Consider the following 22937-nt stretch of genomic DNA (forward strand, 5'->3'; position numbering starts at 1 on the left):
CCAGCGGTGGCGGCAGCAGCGGCAAAGTGGGCGGACCGGGTGGGAGACTGCACATGAGCAGCTCAGTGGCTGGTACGGCGGAGAATCCGGTGTACGCGCTATAGTACGGGGGCTTCAGCTGGCAGCTGTTTCACATTTTTATGGCACGTGAACACGGTACCGCCCTCACTAACATCTGGAGCTCGCGCTTAACAGGGAAACCACTCTTCCTTGTGGCCGCGTGATGAGGCAGGTAGAACTTATGTAGGGCAGTGAGCGTTTCACCGGCGGGGACCCCTCTGTGCTGTACTCGGCAGAAGGAACCGGCCTCATCTTGAAGGTAGGTGGGAATAACGTCGCCTGTCATAGCGGACATCGTCGCTGCTTGAGCCGGCTCCTCAATGAATACACACCGTGTAGTATTTATAAGGCGGGAGCTGAGCTGTCAGCATCTCACTCGTGGTGCAGGTACGCTGTGTTTTAACTGCTTTGCAGCACACGGGCTCTCTGGGTGGGGTCTCCCGAGGCTCACACCAAACACCCATTAGTGGCACTGTGCGTTCATGCTTGTTGTGTGTACTAAGGGAGTTTAACACATCTGGACTGTCTTTTAAGCCTTGTGAATTAAAACGCCACGCTGTTGGGTAGCAAATGTGTGTGACACATACCTTGGTCTGTCAAATGGGTGGAAGTCCAAGACATAAGGACCATCAGCGGGTCTAATGAGGTATGAAAGAGAGAAAGGGAAAGTCAGACTAAGGCAGACCTTGTTACCCACTGGCAAAGTATCTCTGTATGTTGTCTACTCTTAAATGATATAGTAAGTCAAGGCAGGGTTGGATGATTCACACACACAAACAGACACACACACGCTAGGGCACTTGCAGGTTTTTAAGAGTGATGAATTGATTTCAGAGTGCTGCAGGCTCGTCTGTTGCTGAGATGAAGGGGACTGCTAGAGTTGCTGGCTGCGCAGGAATCCCACAGAGACAATTAAACCACTGACCCGTGTCATCAAGGATTTGTTTTGCCTTCCTGTTCGGAAACGTGGTAGGGAGCTGACTTTTTGGGCCAGATGGCAGGAGCATACACTTGCACACACACTTGTGAAGCGCGCGCACACACACACACATCACCTGGCACAGCTGTAAAAAAAACTCCCTACTGAGGGACACAGCAGTTTTGGTCAGGGTTAAAACCTGCGATCTCAGTGATGACTTGATGGAGTGTGGCAAAAACAAATTCATTGCTCAGCTGTCACAAACACATGTTTCGTTTTCTTTCAGCTGTAACTGTGTTGTGTTGTATGTTAGTAGTACCTGATGTTACTAATAAGACAGGATGCAGGATGCTCTTTATTTTGGAGGGAAATGGATCTGGCAGTGAATTTGGACATACAATGTAGTATTTTATGAAAAATGTCTAGATTTATAACACTTCTAAACAAGTAAACCTGCTGTTTTCTATGATTTTCTGAACTGTTGATACAAGGCAGGCTGGATCGATGCTGTTGTGTTGTTTACACCAAACTCTGACGCTACCATCCGAGTGCTGCAGCAGAAATCGTGACTTATCAGACCAACCAACGTTTTTTCAGTCATAACTTGCCCAATTATTGTGAATCTTATCCTCAGTTTTCCATTCTTAGCTGACAGGAGTGACATCTGGTGTGGTCTTCCGCTGCTGTAGCCCATCTACTTTAAGGTTCAGCATTTTGTATGTTCTGAGATGCTCTTCTGCATGCCTCAGGTTAAAAGAGTGGTTATCTGACTTCCTGCTGTCTTCCTGTGAGCTCTGAGCTCTGACATCAACAAGGCTGCTCACTGGATATTTTCACTTTTTCAGGCCATCATTGGTTTGATGGTTGTGCAGGAAAACCCCCGAAAGATCAGCAGTTTCTGAAATACTCAGACCATCTGGCACTAAAGCCAACTAACAAACCTTCCTTCTCAATTCTGATGTTCAGTTTGAACTTCAGCTGGTCGTCTTGACCAAGTACGCCTTAATGCACTGAGATGGTGGCGTGAGATTGGCTGCTTAGATGTTTGAGTTGAACAGGCATATCAAAGAGAGTGGTTGGGTATTGTACATATTATTTGATCTTTAAAATATAATAATCAAAACAAACTAACATTTCTAAAGTGAAAAACATTCAATTTCTCACTTTAAAGGAAATATATGTAAGTGATTTTAAACTTTGTTTTAAATTGCTGTTATTACAGATCCTTTCATCACTCAACAACTCTGTTATAAATACACATGGAAAAGCAGCTCATGGTGTCATAAATCACCTCTGCCGTGAAGTCCTGATTATGATGGTGGCCCTAAATTAGAACTCAAAGCGCCTAATATAACCTGATGACAAAAGTACGACAGCACACATGCACCCACAGCGCTAAACAGGAAGCCAACAGCGTAACCTAGATGTAAAACGGTAGGCATCTGTAAAGCATGAAGACATTTCGCAGGTGTGTCTTTGTCTCTTGCATGGGCGCACTGAGGTTGCCGCATCGAGCTTGTTTGAACAAGTTAGACATAAAAGCGACGGTGACAATAGCAGGTTTATTTCTGGGCCGCTGCTCTCACAAGTGAAATGCACCTTCATGTTTATACTGAGCCCTCTCCGCTGGGTGCACCAGGGTGGAAAACTGCGTTGGTTTTACAGGAGCCCTCAAGCATTTTCTACAACTCATTTTTCATGGCAGCTTGCCCAGGAGTGGATCATCTCTAGTGCCTACAAGCCATACTCTACATTTTTCATGTGATTTATGCAACTACTTGTTTTCGGGCAACTAGTTCATTCATGTAGGATATGCCGGTAAATAGGTTTGCACAAATTTGAATGGGAGGTGTTGTGGTTCCTTTGGTTGCCCGTTTTTTAAAAGACATTTTTTCTAAAAGCGTGTTTTTACAAAAGGAGGTCAAATTGATCAAATAACTGCAAAACAAGCAACATTCTCCACAGCCTTAGTGACAATTTCAGTTTAGGAGTATTTAAACAATGGTATACTGATGCTAAACTAACTCAGTAAAAGTGTAATCTTTGATGACTCCTAAACATCTCAAGAAACCCTGCAACTAAATGGTTGTGTTGGCGATTTGTGCCTGTCATATCAGCTGGCTGCTGCAGGCAACCCTGGCCAGTCTGCAGTCTAAGTGGCAGGCACACACAAACTCTTGACTTCTGATCAACAGACTGGAGTTCAAGTTTTGTCTTGGCTGCTTTTATGTTTTGCTTTCACTCGTGGTTTGGTTAGGGTTTGGCGCAAAACCTATTTGGTTATAGTTCAGGAAAACCCCCAGTTTGGGTTAACTACATGCAGTTTTTTCCACACAACATAAAAAAGAAAAAGCTGAGAAAAAGCAAAATATCAACAAAAATTTAATCAATACGTTTTTGAGTTTTGGCAGCTTGAATTTTCTTGTTCATCTACTTAAAATATTCCCATGAGGTTGATGTATTCCTTCTAATTTTCCAGACTTATGATTGGTTGTGGGAGTGCACTAGGCTTTGACCTTTGGGTTTGTGTTTGCTCCTAGTTGCTGACAATTTATGATGCAGTATTGTCACAATACCTCACTCACGGTACAATATTATTGAGATTTTTAACATTTTGCAATAGTTTTGGAATATCTGTTCCATCTAGTCAGTGTGTTATCAGATATCTGCAATTGAATAAGGTCAAGTTTGGTAGTTACATGCAGTCTGTTTCTGATAATACAGTAATTAACTGGGATAAACTGTCAAAAACCGCACATCTGTTGCTGTTTACGTAGACAGACATTCACATTTTCACAAAGAAAACTTTCTGTTCTCCAGGAATATAACCAGAATACAACCAGCTGGCCAGCTGTTGCAAATTTTATGTTTCTAATACTAGCTTTTTAACATTAAATTTTATTGTTAAGCCCATCAGTATACTGCAATTATGTGAACAAGAAAGTTCAAGTTGCCAGAACTCTTGTCTAAATGCGTGTATATTAGTAAAATCAACAAAAACTATCACGAGTTGAGAAAACTCAAAAAGCTTTTCAATTCAATTCAATTCAATTCAATTTTATTTATATAGCGCCAAATCACAACAAAAGTCGCCTCAAGGCGCTTCATTTGAATCGTATTGTCACAATACTTTGATTTTTTAAATAGTTAAGATTTCTCAGCTTTGCACATAGAATCACAAGTGCACTCTGCAGTGCTTTTTAGATATTCTTTATCCAATCACAATTGTTGTACTAATATTGAATATTGTGTCATCCCCTGACTCATATTTTGAAAGTTGAGGTGCTGCTAACCAGCTTCTCCGTGCCTTTTCTGTCATTTTTGACTTGGCTGCTGTTGTGGTAGTTCTTCATATTGTTCAGCTGCTTCTCCAGAAGCTCTTTGGTGTTGATGCAGTATCTTTACTCCACTGTCATGGAGATCAGCTAACAGATGGAAGGCCCTTTTAGGGAGAACCTTGAGTGTGTGCTGCTATGTCAGGCTCATGTTAGCTGCAGAGCAGAACAAGGTTTACTTTAAAAAGGTAGACTTAAAGTCTCCTCTCTCTGTGTGGGGGCAGCTGACGATCTCTGTTATTCTTGTGCACTTCCGTTTGTGTGCCCGCACGTGCACATGCAATTGCATACTGGCACTAACACTTGCTAGAAACCTCCATTGCCTTTCCTGCCTTTCCAGGATGCTGTTACATCTAAAAATGACAACAGCACAGCACATGATTTACATGCACGTGTACCACACAAATTACCTATGTGTTTTCCGGGAAGAGGAAAGTCTGAGGCATCAGCAGATTAGCTCAAAATCTGTAGTGAAGCCAGGTGTGAATCCTCTAGCCATCTTTAACAAGTCCAACATGAGTTAACCCATACTTTTGGGTAGATAGTGTCCACAGCAATGTGAGATTTGTCTGATTGTTTGGTAACAGTCTGGTGCTGGCTCCATAAAAAAGTTCGTTTTTACAGTCACGTCTTAGTCAGAGTGCGCAGAGGGGCAGCAGACCGCGGCTGCCTTTCATGGCTGGCAACGAATTCAGACCTTCAGCTGCAGCATGAATGATTAGCAGTGCGATGACATGACTTTCCTAAATGTGCACTAACAGGTAATGGTTAAATAGTTGAGTATGTGCAGCTTGTTTTACCCTGCATCCACCCCCAACCCCCGGAAGAAACAAATGATCAAGATTTGAGCTGATCTGCACAAATCTGGACAGGGATTTCTCTAATCCTCTCTCTCCATTATTGTGTCTCTTCCTCTTTTTTCTTTTTTTCCTGTCACCACATGGTGCTTGCGCTTTCATTTTTTTTCCTCAGATAAGATCAGACAGGTGCTTTCAGTGCACCATGCAAGTAGTGACAGATAGTACAAAAAAGGTGTTCACATTCATATGTGTGTTATTTTTATTTACTGTAAGCAATAAATAAACTCTGCCATAAGTATGCATTTTTAGTTTGATTTTAATATCCTCTAAAGTTTCCTCGATCATTCAAGTCTCGCGTAAAAATAAAAATCAGACTCCATAAATTCGATGAAGTACCCTGCAACAGATTGTCGCGGGTTCACTTATTTATACAGTGTAAGCGCGGACATGCAGGTCACGGAACAGTCATGAGTGGATCAGTGTGATAAGTGTGTGATGGGGTGATGACCGATGGGCAGATGTGCAGTCTTGCAGTTACTGTGAAACATTTGTTTCAGGATGAGTTGGGTGGGAGCTGCATGAACAGATTTCCCGAGTGTATGTTGAGTCTTTGAAGAGTAGACTTGCAGTGGGTGTGCAGTGATACCGGAGGGACAATACCTTACTTCGATATTAAAAGTGAGAGCGCCATAAATTTTTAGGAGAGTTCTGGAATGACAAAGGTGGCGGTTGCCTTGCCTCTGCCTCCAAAGAAGCAATAAACAGACAAACAGGGAAAGACGTGAGGCACATGTGCTTGTTAGCATAAATGCAGGTAAGTCTACTTATTGTTTTTCTTGGCTTACTAAATCTATAATCTGAATTACCACGGCATTTGCTCAAGAGCTCTGGAATGCACCAGGGGTGTTGTTCATGTCAGTAATAATCCTTTGTAATTCTACTCAAGCAGTTTTATTGGAAAAGTTAAGACTTTCTCTCCGTTCATTTAGATAATAATTGCTCAGAGGTGCCACCAGAATGCTTGCCTAATGGTGAGACTTGCTTCTACATGGATTAAAATGAACAGCTAGCAGTGTACCCACTATGGAGGTCTTTCAGTTGGTACCAAAATTAAACCTGTGTTCTTTGTAATGGCCAGCTGGGAAAATATAGTATTACGCATGTCAACTGCATTACCCTAGTAATTAGTTACTAATTGCTTATATGACTTGTTGCAGGTGGTAATATCATAAAGCGTAGAGGATTGCTGGAACATCGAATCACTCTTTGTGACTTTGGCGAGAATACTTTCACTTAGCATGAAAAGAAAATCAGCGAGAAAAGATCATCTTTATCTCGAAATTTAAAAAATAAAAGTCCGGATGAATAGAAAGCTGCCTGTCAAAAAAGAATTTTAATCTGGCCATTATGTGGCCTCCAAACACTCCTTCAGTGTCTGTTTGATGACAATGCTTTCCCCCGGCCAGACTGCTTTATGAAAATCCTGAATAACTCCTCTGTGTTTCTTTGAAACCACAATTATGACCACCATTTTTCCTTCATATTCTTTTCAGAGCCAAGTCTCTATCCCCCTCGCTATCTTACTCTTATGTGGCATCTGTGGGCAATTACCATTAACTTTTCATACAAGGCCAGCCAACAGAGGAAGCTGTTGTATTGGCGCTCACAGCATGGATTTGCTGGCAACGTAGAGAGACGGCAGGAAGGAGGAATAGTAGGAGGGTTAGATGGCTGCTGAGGAGGCCTGTTCATGTCTCCAGGCGAGCCCACACTTGACTAGACACTTATTGTAGTGGTGACCTTCCTGTCACCATGCAGCTAACACAAAACAGCTTCATATGAGGCGCATGTGCTGTTTGTCCCCTTCCCTGCGAGTCAACCCTTCCCTTGGTCTCGTTTTTAGTCGTTATTAATATTTCTTTTCCTAGTTATTGCATTCTCTCAATGCCCCAGTGTTTGGCTGGTTTAAAGCCCCTTTTAACAGTTATTGTATTATATTATTATTTAATTAATTAGTAACTTATTTATCGCAAGTGTGACAGTATTAGCCAGTTAAGGTCACTGACTTACATTATATGAGTGTTCTTCTAAAGATCTGAGTTCAAGGGTTCATTCGTTTTACTCGCTCAAAGACAGATTTTGCTGTTCGATTAGTCTGCACCTGTGCAAGGCTCAGACTGGCCATCAACACCACATTTAAAGAAACATTTAAATTGTTATCTTGATGTGAGTGTCGGCAATCAATGGTGGTAAAAATTTATTGTGGAAATTTCAGTGAAATTAGTTTTTTCTTCCCTGAGCAGTCATTTTTTTAATGCTTTGTTTAGTTTCATTGTGTTATGTACAGTGTTGGTCAAGTTACATGAAAATAGTAATTAGTTACTAATTACTAATTACTTCTCCAAGAAAAAAATCTTGTTACTTCACTGGTTACTTATTACTCAACCTGAACACATAATAAAGCAACAAACCTTTCAGCCCAATTCTATTTTTTCTGCATAATCCATCATATAAAATTGAATGAAATGAAAAAAATCTCTGTTTAAAACTTGTTTTATTTGTTTTAATCTTTTAACTTCATGCACATTGCATCAAGCAAAAATTATATTATATGCGACTGTCTTTACCTGGAAGAAATTTGTTTAACATTTAAACCTATATTCTGCATATTCCAGCATATGAAATAAAATGTTTTGTGTTTACACTCTTTCAAATAGATGAAAGTAAAACACAGCAAAAATCAAAGAGTCAGCAGCACTAAGTCCTGCTGCCCTTAAGTCTATTTTCAGCTGTTTAGCTGGAGTGGAGCCAGTGGAGGTTTGCCCGGTGCCGCAGCGGTCATGTCAGTGGGGGGATCCGGGGGTTTCTCTATGAATCTCACATTCCCGTGGCAGCGTGCTAGGTGCTTGCTCAGATTTGAAGTTTAATTTTTCGCTTTAGGAAGAAGTTTTCCTCCCACGCAGATTGTACAGCAGATGCTAATGTTTTTATCACTTTTTAACCAATCAAACTCAAAGTAATGTCAGTACCTCCAAGCTTTAAACGCTGCACGGTCGTACTCTCTCCCGCACTCCATATTATCTATTGTTGATCACACGTCACAGACGTCGCATGTGTCATGAGACACTCTCACAAAATCACAGTTTAGTAATGCAGTAACGTAGTGTGCTTACGGGAAAGTAACAGTAATCTAATTACTTTTTTTGCAATAGTAATCCCTTACTTTATTCGTTACTTGAAAAAGTAATCGGATTACAGTAACACGTTACTTGTAATGCGTTACTTCCCATCTCTGGTTATGTGTAACTCTTATCTTTGATGTTAAATGAGGGTTAAATCTTGTCCCCCGGTGTTTTCTGGCTATTTCAGCTAGAACTCAGTGCTCTAACCAAGGTTAACCATCAGACTCAGAGTTATCCCCCTTGCCCGTCCCAGAAGAGGGCATGGTGATTGGTCGGCTAGTCCTGTTTTTAGTTGAAAGGGAAGTCCTAAAAGTGCCCAGAATCAACCTTATAAAGTGCTCCTTTTATTTATTGTTGAGGATCTAATGATCACTGATTCTAAGATGCTATGAAACATAAAACCCATCGTCAGTCTCAGTCTGCTCTCCTGGGGCTGTTACTGTGTAGTCTCTTTCACTCTGTTTTGGCTTCTGTCTCTCTTACCCTCTGTCACTGACTTTTTGTTCAGTATTTTCTTTCTTTCTTTTTGTCTCTTCTTCCCTCACGTTATTGTTCAGTCTGGTGTTGCCACCTTATAACAGACCAGGATGGTAGGCGGGGGAACCAGTCTTCTGAGTCTTCTGCTGAGAAAACTCTGCACCATCATCTCAAGTCCCATACCAGGCACAGGGGCTGTAAACTGCTGTGCTCTCTCCAGCTGCATTTTTGGCAGCGATATATGCTATGAAGCTATGAGGTGTTGGAACATTTAAAGTGATGAATGGCAGTGCTGCAGGCTAATTCTTACAGAGAGGTTTTCCATCGAGTCTTTTGTGTTGAATTATCTGCAGTTGCCAATAATTACCTACTGTTTAAACTAATAATGATACCATCAATTAATCCGAAAAGATTTTACGTAAAACTTTTCCCAACATATTTTTATTGCCATTTTTTGTGTCCATAGGAAGTATGAAAGATGGATTCAGTGCTTTGAGCGAAATGAAGAGAAGTGCTTTTAGCCTTTAAGCTTGCAATGTTTTTGATAGCCACCAGGGGGACGATAGCTGTGGTTACAAGTCTGTGGAAAGTTTACAGGACAAGTGGGCCTCGAACTTGAGACTGACGAGTCAATGCCGACTGAGGTGTTGTCTGACAGTGTGATCCATATCCGCTTGTCACATCCAGTTTCAGTACACAAAGATGGCGATTGCCACACGAATGCTTCATTTGCTTAATGTGTAAATAATGTCCTACTAGTGCAGTGTAATTCAAAGTCACCTGGGTTTATAGCTTGATCATATCTGCATTGCTCGGGAAATTCAGTTACAGGCTTCTCAATGCTCTGACAAGATGAACATGTGAAGGATTTCATGCATCGAAACGAAACTAAAAGGCAGAAACAGGTAAACGGATGCAGATGTTTGGCATAGCAGACAGACAGACGTGTACATGGATGCATACACATACACAACAAACAGCTTGTTTATGTTGTTTGGACATGCAGATGACTGTTTTCGTTTCAGAGGGATATTTTGTGTGTTCTGTGTCCATCTCCTCTCCACACAGTATCACACTGTTTATTCTCTGCTTTGCTGCACTGGATTTCCTTTGGGTTTTTTATGCTCTTTGACTTGGTGCAGCATGTCTTTTTTTCTTTTACCCATCTTTCGTCTTCTGCCAACATGACATAAAAACCATTTTCTCTCCATCTGTTGTTCTGTTTTTCCTCTCCTCTCTGCCTCGATGCATTCCAGGTCATCTCAAGTCAAGAGGCAGCGTGAGGTTGCGTCCCATTATCACGTTATAACGTCCTTGGAGAACTTTTCCCAGCCTTAATGAATGCATCCTTGCAACTTTTGCCACTTTTTTTTTACTGGCATCGCTGTCACAGTTTGATGTGTTATGAACTGTTCGCTTCCCAGCAATGGTTACCTTGAGGTTCGACGCGATCGCTAGCTCTGCACAGATAAAAAGGCTTGTCTTCCTATGCAGACTGCTTCATCAGAATTGTGTGGGTGTGAATTAAAGTGCAGCGGGTCGGATTTTGAATGCACGCACATTTGCGTGCCTTTCCTGCTTGTCAGTCTGAAACTGCTTCCCCACGGGCCACGTGTCAATCTACAGTGTGGAAACACTTGATGCCGTTAGTCTGTGCCAATCCTTTAATCTCTTAATGACATTCATAGGAGACATTTTTTTTCCTTTGTGAAACACATCTGAGACTTTTGGATTATGCAAAACCAAGAGTGCAGGAAGTGTAGGTGTCGATTTTTTACTTCCCGCTTCTGCCCCAATTAAATCCATCCTGCTTCGATAGCTCACTAGTTGAGAGACATGATTGTACTAAGAGGCAGATTTGACCTCTGACCTGCTCTCATTGTTTGGGCTTCTGTTTATCTTTGTATAGCTAAGCAGCTTTTTTAAGCCGTTCCCCTCTGCGTTAAGGCAAAAGGACATTCTAGCAATTCTGCCAAGCATATTTGTAAGCAGATAAACTTTGCATTTAGATTTTAGAGTGTATAAATTATTAGAAAGTAATGATAAAATCTGGTTCTTGGAGTAAAAGGGAACATTTCTCTGCTTGCCTACAGGAGACTCATGGGTTACTCTCCGTATATGTAAGTTTTTTTCCTTACAGCATAAAAGGCTTTTGTTGCAAACTGGTGGTCTGTAAATAAAACTGAATAAAAAGTGTCTTTTTTTTAGCCTTTACTGGGTGATAGTACCTCTAACCCATTGTTAAGGGAGAGCAATAAAGCTTTATTAGAGATAATAAAACTTGCCCCTATTACATTTATTAATATGTGTCAAACCACAATATCGAATTGAATTTTTTAAAGATTTCGCACCTCTTGTAGTCAGTATTATTCACTGTCAGCTTTTCAGTTTCACAAGAATAAAAATCTGCTTTTTAGTAACACATTCTTTGGAAAAGTTGATCTTCGTATATCTAGCCTGATGTTGATCGGTCACGGTTCTCACACTTATCATACTGCAGCTGACAAATTAGAGTAGAAGTAGGCTGCAAGGTACTCGGGCTCTTTCCAGGAATGTGAGGCATTTCCTAGCCTACAGTGTCGCTGTGAAAGGCAGACAGGATGAACACGGCACATTTTTGTTTATTTTAATTCTGCTTCTGATTGTACCAGTGTCCTCAAGGCAAAATTTCAAAGGTTTATAAAATCAATTGACATTTTATTCTTTTTTGTGACATTTGAAACATCAATAAACTGCTGTAAACAAGCGATTTTGTCAACAAGAAGCCTTGCAGCTTCATTTAATAATTCAAAATTGTTTTGCAAGGTGTGCAACCAGATCACGTTTGACTAAAGCTGTTTTATGGCACAGAGGGAGGTTGCTTATAGAGGAAGGTGAGGGCAGTGGTTTTCTTCTAAAATAGATGAGGAGCCCTTGAGAGTTTTTGTCGTGGCAGATGGTGCAAAGATTCAAAAGCAGATGGAAAAATTGCTTGAAAAACGTTCATCTTCTGTGAATGAGAAAACCAAGCATCACTAAGGAATGGGATGCAAGGTTTCAAAGATGTCTTTGTGACAGGTTTAGACTACAGTGTGGTCTTATTCAGCCTGTCTCTTTTATAAATTATTCCAGTGTGTTGTATTTGACAGTGGGACGTGTTTATGTACACACATACAGTAGCCTAGCAGCGTCACTTGCGTGTGGGTTTCTTTTTGGTGGTTTTGTGTGTGTGTGTGTCTAAGCGGGTGGGATATGTTCCCGCACCCCTGTGCGCTGATCTGAGTTGAGTTGTAGCTGCACAGCGGCTGATTGACTAATGAATTGCTCACTGTCGTGTAATCTGCGGTAAGAAGATAAAAGACAGACGCCGCAGGACAATCAAAGCAGTGTTTAGACAGATGCTTTGAACCCATTAAGACCCCCCACTGTGAGTCTGTCAGCGCCTTTTGCAGCACAATCAAACTCGTAAGTGAACAATCTACAGATTGATGTTAGAATTTGGAAAAGGAATCAGTGATGTGGCATATAAACAGGCAATCAGTGGTGGGCTTTATTGTAAGAATGCATAGAAACTTACCGATTTACCAGTCTGTTAGCTTTTTACCAATATATTAGTATTGGCATTTATATTGGCCAATGAATGAGCATTTAAAAGACAGACATCGGAGGGATACTATAAATAAACAAATAACTACACATGACAAATGTCAGGAAATCTGTTTATGTTTCATGTATCTGAAAGAAAAAAGATATGTTGGCCGATATATCGGGAATTTTTCTTTTTTAAATCACCAAATAATGGTATGAATATCAGTCGACATCCTCACTTTCCTTCCTGTGTCTGGGACATAGAATTTTATAATTGATAAATAGCTGAATTCATCTGATCGTGAGTCCAGATAATTCAGTTCAGTGCAGCTGAATACTCTGAACACTGATGTCTCTGAGGAGCTGCTTTGCAGTCTTGTTCTGTTTTACAATGTTTTTATTTTGTCAAATTTGAGTCTCATTTATTTGGGATGAGCCTAATTATAACTAACCTGGACAAAATCATTTTGTCATCCAGCGCATTTAATAAGCAGGCTGCAGAAAGAAAAAGCAAAAATAGTATCAGCGAGAGGAGGTGGCTGCTTGGATTATGGCACAAAGACTGATGGTAATATAAACTGTTATGTTCATATTGTTCGTTTATTTGTTCTTTTTCAAACATATTGCATGTTTCGGATATGCAGCTGAGAACACGATTTAGCAATGAGTCCAACTTAGACTTCTGTGGTGAATAATCTTTTCTGGCCAGCGTTCGGCCTCAGCGTGGCTGCCAAAATGTTAAATAAGGCTGTATCCCCACAGCCGTCTTATAACCAGGAGTTGGGGTATAGACACAAAAGTTAAAGTCTCCTCTTAATAATGTCTAAAGATCTAAATTACTTTTATACATGTTACTGTAAATCTTTTATTCAGCACAGTACTTTTATATTTTTACAGTAAGAAACCCTCTAAAAGAAGCATTTAATGCTGCCAAATTTAGAAAGTCAGGAAGTCCAAAAGTCAACATACAATTTTAATTAATGTTTTTGGCAAGGAAAGACGTGACTGCTCTTCTGTTTTATTTGTCATTCATCATTTCTTGTTTTTACTTACTGACATGACCGAAATTCTGTTTCTGTAGCGGCAGATGTTTAATCATTTATTAGTGTTTGTTTTAGAGGTAGTAGCAGATTAGAGAAACACACACATGCACTCATCATCCAAACTGCAAACAGAAAGGAAATGACCTACTGTGTTATGACTAACATCTGGCACAGATGAGAGCCCAGAGCAAATGTAGTCCCTTTGTAGGGGGTTGGGATTGAGGGTAGGATGATAGAAGCAGGCAAGATAATTCAATGCAATTCAATTTTCATGCATTGTTACATAACCATAACAAATAATTAAAAGAACTGAGATGCACAGTTGTGGGAAGTCTCTGGGAGCAGGGTTTTTGTGTGCAAAAGGATTTGTAGGAACAGATGAATGCAATGAAATGGCAGTAAATCAGAAAAGCGCTGCCCTGCGAAGAAAAACTACTTTAACACTGAAGTTGAAATGGGCCACATACCAGAAGTGCTCTGTTGGATTTAGAGCTGGTGACTGTGGAGGCCGTTTAGGTACGGTGAACTCATCGTTATGTTCAAGAAACCAGTTTGAGTTGATTTGAGGAATGTGACATACTATGTGATCTTGATGGATACCATGTGGTCATAAAGGGATGAGCATGGTCAGCAACAATACTCTGGTAGGCTGTGATGTTTAAATGGTGCTCAGTTGGTACTAAGGGGCCCAGCTTTTGCCAAAAACATATCTCCTACACCATTACATCACCACCCTGAAGCAAGCTAGAAGGCAGGATGGATCCATGTCCTCATTTTGTTCACGCCAAATCCTTGACCCACCATCAGAATATTGCAGCAGGAATCAAGACACATCAAACCAGGCAATGCTTTTACAATCTTGTCCAACTGGTAGCAGTTGGTGAGCTGGTACAAACTGTAGCCTCAGTTTCCTGTTCTTAGCTGACAGGTACGCAGTGTGGTCTTCTGCTGCTGTAGCCCATTTGCTTCAAGTTCAGTATACTGTGCATTCAAAGATGCTCTTCTGCACATCTTGGTTTGTAACGAATTGTTATTTGAGTTGCTATTGCTTTGCTATCAAAGGCAACAGTAATGCAAAAGATTAGTCTGGGCAATCTGTCAAAAGTCAGTATATTAAGGTTGCAATGAAACTGGCTTCAGCCAGCTGAAAAACTTTTATTGGTTTTCCACAATTCAAAATATGTAAAAATAAAATTATGCTGGTATTAAGCCATGGCCACACCATGCAAGTGTATTTAAATCAAGTGGAATCATTGGGATTTGTGGATTTGCTTCCAGCAATGAAACAAAAGCACAGAAATTTAGCCAGACATCATTGATCTTTGAGGGAAAGCGAGCCAAGGGTTTTAAAATGAAGAAAACGTTTCTCTCTGAGAACATGAATTGTTACAAAAAGTAGAAGACAGAGACGCATTGATATCTTGTGTCGTGGGAATCTAGCTAAGCTAAGCCTGCTTACTTCCCAGAACTCTAAAAGCCTTTTTTCTCTTCTCTGACTTCCTGCTGAATGAAATTCTGTACAATCACAGATAAAATGCCAGGGGTGCTAAATGTGCTACCGGAGAGAAAATAGAAAAGAAGCTCATATGGATCCTGCCAATGGAAACAATGAAAAGTAACACTAAAACCAACCCAGTGCCCAGAGATTATACTGGACAGCAGGAAACAGTTGATGCCTGGGTGTTTTAATTGACTGTTTTTTGCCTGGCTGGCAGGAGCAGCAGCAGCTGGGCTGGCAGGTACGCTAGTTTACCAAGTGTCACATTGTCACAGAGTTTTTAAAGCTAAATATTCTAAAGATGCATGGATTAAGTTAACTGTGTTACTCGGTCTTTGCATGAAAGAAGTTGATGTAATACAGCACTTTCATTTAATTATAGCTAGATATTGCATATCCAGAATTTTTTTAGCCATCCTACCAAAGCACCCAAACAATTTTTGGGCAGTACGCTGAATATTAAAAAGCAGAGTAAATGAAAGCCTTGCACCCTCAAAGAGGAGCCAAAAAGAAAGAAAAAGAACAAAGAAGGCAAGAGATTTAGAGAATAAAAGGGAGACAGTGCAGAGAGCAGACTGTGGCCTGCTTAACATGATGAGCCACTGAATATCAAAGCTTACTGACATGCAGTCACGGTAGCTTTACATGGCACAGTTACTGGTTGCAGCCTCAAAGACCAGAATGGTAAATGGACTGGTTCTTATATAATGCTTTTCTACTCTTCTGAGCACTCAAAGCACTTTACACAACTTGTGCATTCACCTGAGCACATTTTTCTAAATGCTTTCTAGCTAAATAACACACATTCATACTTTGATGCATTAGAGACCAATCTGGGGTTAGTATCTCGCCCAAGGATATTGGGCATGCAGACTAGGGGAAGCCAGGAGTTGAACCACCAACCTTCCGATGAGTAGATGACCTGCTCTGCCGCCTGAGCTACAGCCACCACAAAGGCAAATGATCAGGGAGCAGTGTCAGGACAAGTCCTGCTTCGGTGCCAAAGAGATGCCTTTGTTTTATTCTGTCTCGACACGTCAGCAAATGTCACTCCATGTAAAGCAGATCCAATTACGCTACCATTCTGCTGTAGTCCCCTGAACGCACAGCAGGCTGTGCACAGAAGTTCATATTTCCTTTGAGGTAACACTTTGACATGACAACATTGGAGTTTTGATGGCAAATTGAAGCCAAAATAAGAACTTAAAAGCCTTTAAACGTTCTTTTTTGCTATCATAAAAAGTATGCTACTTCATCCAGAGCAAGTAGTCAGTCTTAATGCTTTCAAAAGGAGAGGATAATTTTCAGAACTGAAATATGAAGCTCTTTACTGGCAAGTTGGATTATGCAATGACACTATCTTTTGCTTTTTTGCTGAATTTGACTCATTGATATCAGTGACACCACATCCTGCTCACGACAATATCACAGCATCACCTCCATCGAATCGGTGGGCAGTACAAGCTTCTGTGGCTGAACAGCAGGGCGATGTCATGTGGCATACAGCACGGGGATTACATACCCTAATCTGCCTGTCATGAAAAATCCAACTAGAGGAAAAAAAGAGGAAAGAGATCAAGATTATGGAATAACAAATGGCGAATGTTACAAAAGCAGATGAAAAATGGGGATATTGATTTTGGACCGCTTTGCACCTTCTAGCAGAGACCTGCAAAGACCTGATGCGGGGGGGCTGAGGCGAGCGCTGTGTAGTATATGCATGTGAGCGAATTTTGACCTTACTTGAAAAGTGCATATCAGAGTGCCTGAGTTCATGTTGCCGTGCACACACAATATCACCACTATAAAATAAGCAAAGGATGTGGTGAAGCAAAGGATTTTAGTGAAGCCTTCTATTTGCAGGGGTGTGTTTATAAAAGAACGCGCAGACTCCTTCATGTGACCGCAGAGGGACCAAAACACTGACACAGGCAGCTGAGAAGCGAAAAGAACAGAATCCAACTTTTGTTTGATATTTTACTTTGTGACCAAAATTGCGTTGGCCCAGTGCATGAATGCACTCTACATCTACATGTGCATTCTCAACTTTCAAAGAAGAATTCTAAAATACTTTATTAGATAATCTGAGTTCAAAGCCACATTGTAATTACATCTGTTTGATGATCTTGAAACTTGGCAGTAGCACGCTAGTGTTTACTGTATACTGTACTGTCCCAGAGTTTCTTGTAATTTTCAAAAAGTGGTTCTGAGCAACTGTTCTGCAGGCTTTCTAAAGGCCTTTCAGTCTTTCATCAGCACTTATTTTCAGTCCAGTCCTTGTACCGGACCTTTTCAGAGGAATGTTTTGTTTGTAAAACCACTTAACACTGACCTATGAATCATTCAATCATGAAAAAGAACCCAACTCAAAGGAGGAGAGAGTGTTGTGTCTACACATAACAGACAACATAGCAAAGAACCCATTTAAAACTGAATCACTTTGCTAGCAGCCAGTTGAAAAAACACACGGTTTCTTTAGTTGAATCTATAAAAAATGTTTGACAGACGTAAAACAGTATTTTTGCACCAATAAACCGTACATTTTTACAAAAAGCCTAAAACTTGGTCTAATCTGAGCATGCTGTGGAGTGTTTCCTTGAAAAGTTTGAGGAAACTAGACAAGTGGAGGACAAGAGAAGAAGTGGCAGGGCTAAATGCTATTTACAGCAGATGAACAGTACATGAAAGTCATGATTTACAGAAATAGGAAATAATCCAACAAAGACCTGACACAGGACCTTAGAGATGCATCTGGCCTTTTGGTTCATCAGTCTGTCTCAGTGAAGAGTGGCTGTCAAGAAGCCATTATTCTTAAGGAAAGGAAACAGGGAGAAAAGACAGAGATGTGCCAAATTACACAAGAACTGGATTTAAAATCAGTAGCCTTAGGTCAGGGGTGTCAAACTGAAATACACAGTGGGCCAAAATTCAAAACTGGATCAAAGTCGCGGGCTAACATTAATATTCATTGGAAAAAAATCTTCCTCCAAATATAACAAGGAATCTTTTCTTATGGACTCAAACGAGTTTTGCTGAAAAACTGAGTATGGAACAAGCAAAGCTTAATAGTAAACAATATATATATATATATATCGAAATTCCAATTAAATAACACATCAGTGGAATTCATTTCTTAAATAAAAATTGTATTTGCAGCCTTTTGAATTAAATTTGATCATTTTATCATTTATCAAATTTTCATCATATTCTCCCACCTGTCCAGAAAGCTCTTGTTTTCTGCCTTTCTTTTTGCCATTTTAGGATTGCATGGTTGCTATGACTATGGTCAACAGAGGAGAGGGTGCTAATGGGTCCTTGTCATGACTGACACGCCAAAACACCAACAGAGCATTCTGGGAATTGTAGTATTAGCAGTACATGAACTGTATAATACCAGCAGGCCAGCTCTAATAGTAATTTTGTATGGCTTCGCGGGCCAAATGTAATTAGGCTACGGGCCAAATGTAATTAGGCTACGGGCCAAATATAATTAGGCTACGGGCCAAATTTGGCCCGCGGGCCAGAGTTTGACACCTATGCCTTAGATCTTTTTTAGGTCTAAATTTTTTGCTTCGGATTCTCATCTAGGTCAGGAAAGAGGTCAAATAACAGCCATCTGTAAAACACAGTGGAGGCTCTTTCATGGGTTGAGGCTGCATTTCAGACAGCAGTGTTGAAGATCTTCTTAAAATAGATGGAATTACTGATCCAGAAAGATTGAAGTATTGTTGTATGTTTAGCCAGTATGACAATGTAACTCCAGACAGTGCTTGGAGCTACGCTGACATTAAAGTGGTGGTGCTCTGGACTAATTCTGGCTCTGTGATTCTCATTTGTATCCCTCATCCTTTTCTTCTGCCAATATGGATGTGAAATAAGTCTTAAAAAGCATTTATAATCATCTTCAACCGGTCATTAAGAAATCTTGCTGGACTAAAGACAAAGCACAAAGAGCCAGCTGATGAGGGTGTGATTAGTTTTGCAGACTTTAAATGCAAAACAAAGTATTGGATAAGGTGAAAATTAAGCCTAACGATTTACCTCGAGAGAGAGAAACATCTGTGCAAAATTTCATGGCAGTCTAGACAGCTCATGCAAAACCACAAATATAAACCTCATGGTGGCGGCTGAGCAATCGGGGGGATCGTCAAAGTCAGCAGACTTATCCCCCTGGGAACCATGAATGTCTGCACAAAATATTTGGCAGTCTAAGGCGATATTGAGATACATTATTTGATAAGGGATGACGCTGCCGCTCCTTCAGTCTTATGTTCTGCTGTCACTAACGGTTTGTGTTGATATTTAACATGAATATTTATAGTGTAGGCTGAGTATTAGAGAACAATACAGTTCAGGTTGAAGCAATCCAACAGAAGGTACGATTATTCTGTCAGGACTGACGTTTTTACCACCTAGACAAATGATTGTGGTGAACCCTTCCACTTTTCATTTAAATCTGTCACAACCCCTCCAAAATAAACTGTGCTTAGCAGAAATGAGTTTGTTTTAGCCCAACCAAACCTCCCAGACTCCACCAACCTGAATAGCTCCAGCATATAATACAGCTAAACATACTGTCTACAACAAAGAACATGCACAACTCACGCTCCTTGTTGTGTCACTACTCCTACTCCCATCTGCAGCTGAGTAATCACGCTTTATTTGTGCAAACGCCCACCCTATACTGACAACATCGAGTTCACACCTGCGCTGTAGGCACGTAAAGATCACTATCAAAATAGACACGGCCTTTTCGCCTGAGAGCAGATACACAAGAAAATCGGATTTTACTGAAAAATACACTCTCGAAATGACAAGCCAAGTTATCCAAAAAAGAGATTCGCGGTTTTGCTGCAACTCTATAGGTTTGTGTGCAGGAGTTCTTGGGCTTTGGAAGTACATGCCGTCCTGTCTGGATTCGTTTGCATCAAGAAGTACTCCTGCTGCCGCCTTTGATTTTCTGGCCAGAAGTCTGAATATCAGCTCCGGGATCACCTATGATGGAAGAGATTATTGTTGACTTTAATGACTTTATGGCAAAAGAGGAGAGCCTGTAATTTCACTCACCGCCACGAATCACAGAACAATTCGCAGCAGAAACCTCGGCGGTGGTCGCTCATTACTTCTCACCAGAGCCCCATGCAGATGTCCTATTATGCAGTAATAGTCCCCTTCACTCATGCATAAGGACTTCCACTTGGCACAGGCTGTAACTGTGATCTGAGAAAGACTTCTCAAAATGAGCTGAAATGCAGACATCCTGCAGGGGCTCCAGTGGTGCAATCGGTCAGCGCGCGGTACTTATAAGACAGTAACCTGCAGAGTGATGCCGAGGTTGTGAGTTCAAGCCTCACCTGGAGCAGTCAGGCTTTAGGCTCCTTGGTTTATGAGATTTAAGCCAGACTGTGTGCGTGGGAGGGTAGAGTAGTGCTAAGTTGATGACAACTTTAACCCCACAAACACACTGCTGGCTTTTGATAGCTACACAATACTTTGTCTGATATTCTTTAAGCAATGAGCACAAAGTAGTTTAAAAATTACACTAAAGACGGAACTTGACTCTTCAGCACAGCAAGAACTTTTCACAATATATCACATATAGAACATCAATTACACCAACACAGATAATTAATCAGATAATCCACATATGCCAGTAGATCAGGATCGTTTTTAGAGTAGAGTAACTAAATAAACAGTGAGACAGTAAACAGACAAAATGTGCATACATCACCAAGCAGCAGCAGCTTTGAGAAAGAAATTACAGTTTTGGTCCTGCACATTATTAAAAAGTTCCAGAGCAAACATTCACAAACTGAGGAAACGTCTCATGAATTCTCATACAGCTGCCGTGGAAACAGATAAAGAGGAAAACCCCTTTTCACTCTCTGAATGCCTTCAAAGTCATAAACCAGTGAGCAACTGGGATCAGTGGAAGCTTCGGCCTTTTATTTTCTTTTTTTTGTCTTTCCGTCTGCTGGTGTGGCTCAGCTTGGGTCAAATTTTCTGTCTGATGCTGTCTGTTAATGGGCGGCCTGCAGTGCAACAGCATCCTTTTCTCTCCACACAAGTGGCGTGCTTGTGTTGTATCTGAGCACAAGCCTTCCATGTGAGCAGCTTAGTGCCACCTTGTGGTTGTAAAACATAGCTGCACCAACGTGCCTCCAAAACTCCAGGGGAGGAGTAAGTACTGGTAGATCTTAGTTTGCAGATAAATGCTGAGTATCCTGTGGGAATGGAGAAAATATTAACTGGTGTTTGGGAAAAGTTTAAGCTCAGCTGAAATAATGTGTCATGTGTTTGCATTAAGTTATCTAAATGTGCTGCAGTGCTGCTTATAAGACGGCAAACACGGAGTAATGCTAAGTTTGTGAGTTTGAGCCTTACCTGGAGCAAAGGAGCAAACTGAAGCTATCAGTGTTGAGGAGTTAAACTTCAGGACACCGGAGGCGTAACGGTGCAGCTTGCTTGTGGCCAGAATAAGAAAACAGTGGGCCGCTGCTCCTAATACTATCAGCATGTTTATTTCAGTCAGTAATTCAGTCGACACAATCATCTGAAAGAAGATCATATAGTAGATCTGCTCAACTGTGGTTCAGTGTCACTCCACATTGTGATTCAGTTTGTTGGCAGACTAGTGGCTCATAATTTGGATTATTCAGGAATTTGCCTCAGTACTGTGTCTGTGCGAGGTCACATCACGTGGATTACAGCTGTTTCTTGTTAGCACGCTCTGTCTACTGTCTGCGATTAATCGGCCAAGTTGGTCACTTCCTTCTCTGTTTGTGTTGCCCAGCTGGCAGGTGTCAGGAGAGGCAGCGAGCATGGATGAGCCGAGCAGCAGGAACAGCAGCCTCCAGAGGAAGAAGCCACCATGGCTGAAACTGGACATCCCAACCATCCAGCTGACACCGGATGACACGCCAGCGCCCAACCAGGTGAAGGCACAGGACTCAAAAGCATGTTTGGAGTAAAAGGAAGATAAGAGGTGTAAAATTCTGACTACAAGCATACGTTATACTGGGAAAAAAATCAATGTTTTTGAGCGCTTTCAACAACATCTGGCGATCTTTCACGAGGTGGCAACCAGTGTTGGCCAAGTTACTAGAAAAAAGTAATCAGTGACTAATTACTGGTTACTTCCCCCAAAGAGTAATCCTGTTACTTTACTGATTACTTATTTTCAAGAGTAATTAATTACTTAGTTACTTTTTAAAAACATGATTTACAACCTGAATAGGTGATAAAGCGATAGATCTTTCAGCCCAATTCTACTTTTTCTGAAAAAAGTAATCGGATTACAGTAACGGGTTACTTGTAACACGTTACTGCCCATCTCTGGTGGCAACTCAGTAAATTCCATTAAATGAAGAAATTCCATCAAATGAAGAAGACACTGAAAACTCTAGCCTAGCGGATTGCTTCTTCTGTGTGGAATTAGCTTGTTTCTTGACATGCAGTCACTCATTCCCAGTGGTACAGAGCATGATTGTATCATTTGTGTGTGTGTTTATGTGTGTTTACGTTACAGCCAGTGAGGCGCCTGCGCAGCGTCAGCATGCCAGGGGAAAACCCTCAGACCTGCATTGCTGCCTTGGAAACTTCCAACAACTACCTCAGACCTCCTGCGGAGAGATTGCCCTCCATCACTCAGTCCATTAAAAGGTTAGACACACACACACACAGACACACACACACAGGGGTATATAAAGAGAACTCCTCTGTCCTCTCTTCCTATTTTCTCCAGCTGCTAATTTCCTCTTTCTGCTTCTGCAAGCAAAATCCATAATTGTGTGGATGCTTTAAGGCATCCACACTATTGAGTTCCTCTTGGGACTTCTGTACACTTTTTGGCACTTAACTACTTCCACAATTTTCAGCCGATTTTCACCGTTCAAATTTTAAACTATTCTGCTATTTCTGCTAATGTGTGCTATGTCTTTTGGTATTTTTCACTATTATACTTTTTAAAATATTAAGCTTAATTTGTCCCATTGAAATGAATGGGAAACTTCTGCAATTCTGCTAAAATTTGCTTGTTTTTGAAACTTAACTACTT

The 22937-nt window shown here is 40.9% G+C and overlaps 1 protein-coding gene and 1 non-coding gene across 5 annotated transcripts in view; both read left to right on the forward strand.

Annotated features, from left to right (window-relative positions):
• rhbdf1b (rhomboid 5 homolog 1b (Drosophila)) overlaps positions 1–22937 on the forward strand; it is a 45037-nt gene continuing 22100 nt past the window's right edge. For 3 of the 4 annotated variants that reach the window (XM_084938155.1, XM_084938157.1, XM_084938158.1), the window contains exons 1-3: positions 1–319; positions 21675–21816; positions 22410–22543. In XM_084938155.1, the coding sequence (XP_084794281.1) occupies positions 21703–21816; positions 22410–22543 (248 nt within the window). In that variant the 5' untranslated portion in view covers positions 1–319; positions 21675–21702. Of the gene's footprint in view, positions 320–5473; positions 5929–21674; positions 21817–22409; positions 22544–22937 lie in introns of those variants that run through there. The other variant, XM_084938156.1, reaches the window with a different exon arrangement.
• trnai-uau (transfer RNA isoleucine (anticodon UAU)) lies at positions 20150–20243 on the forward strand. Its single transcript has 2 exons — positions 20150–20187; positions 20208–20243. It is a non-coding gene; the product is annotated as a tRNA-Ile (tRNA).

Source organism: Perissodus microlepis, chromosome 8 (assembly GCF_051167445.1).
Source record: "Perissodus microlepis isolate ML-2025 ecotype Zambia chromosome 8, ASM5116744v1, whole genome shotgun sequence".
In the NCBI taxonomy this organism is placed as follows: Eukaryota; Metazoa; Chordata; class Actinopteri; order Cichliformes; family Cichlidae; genus Perissodus; species Perissodus microlepis.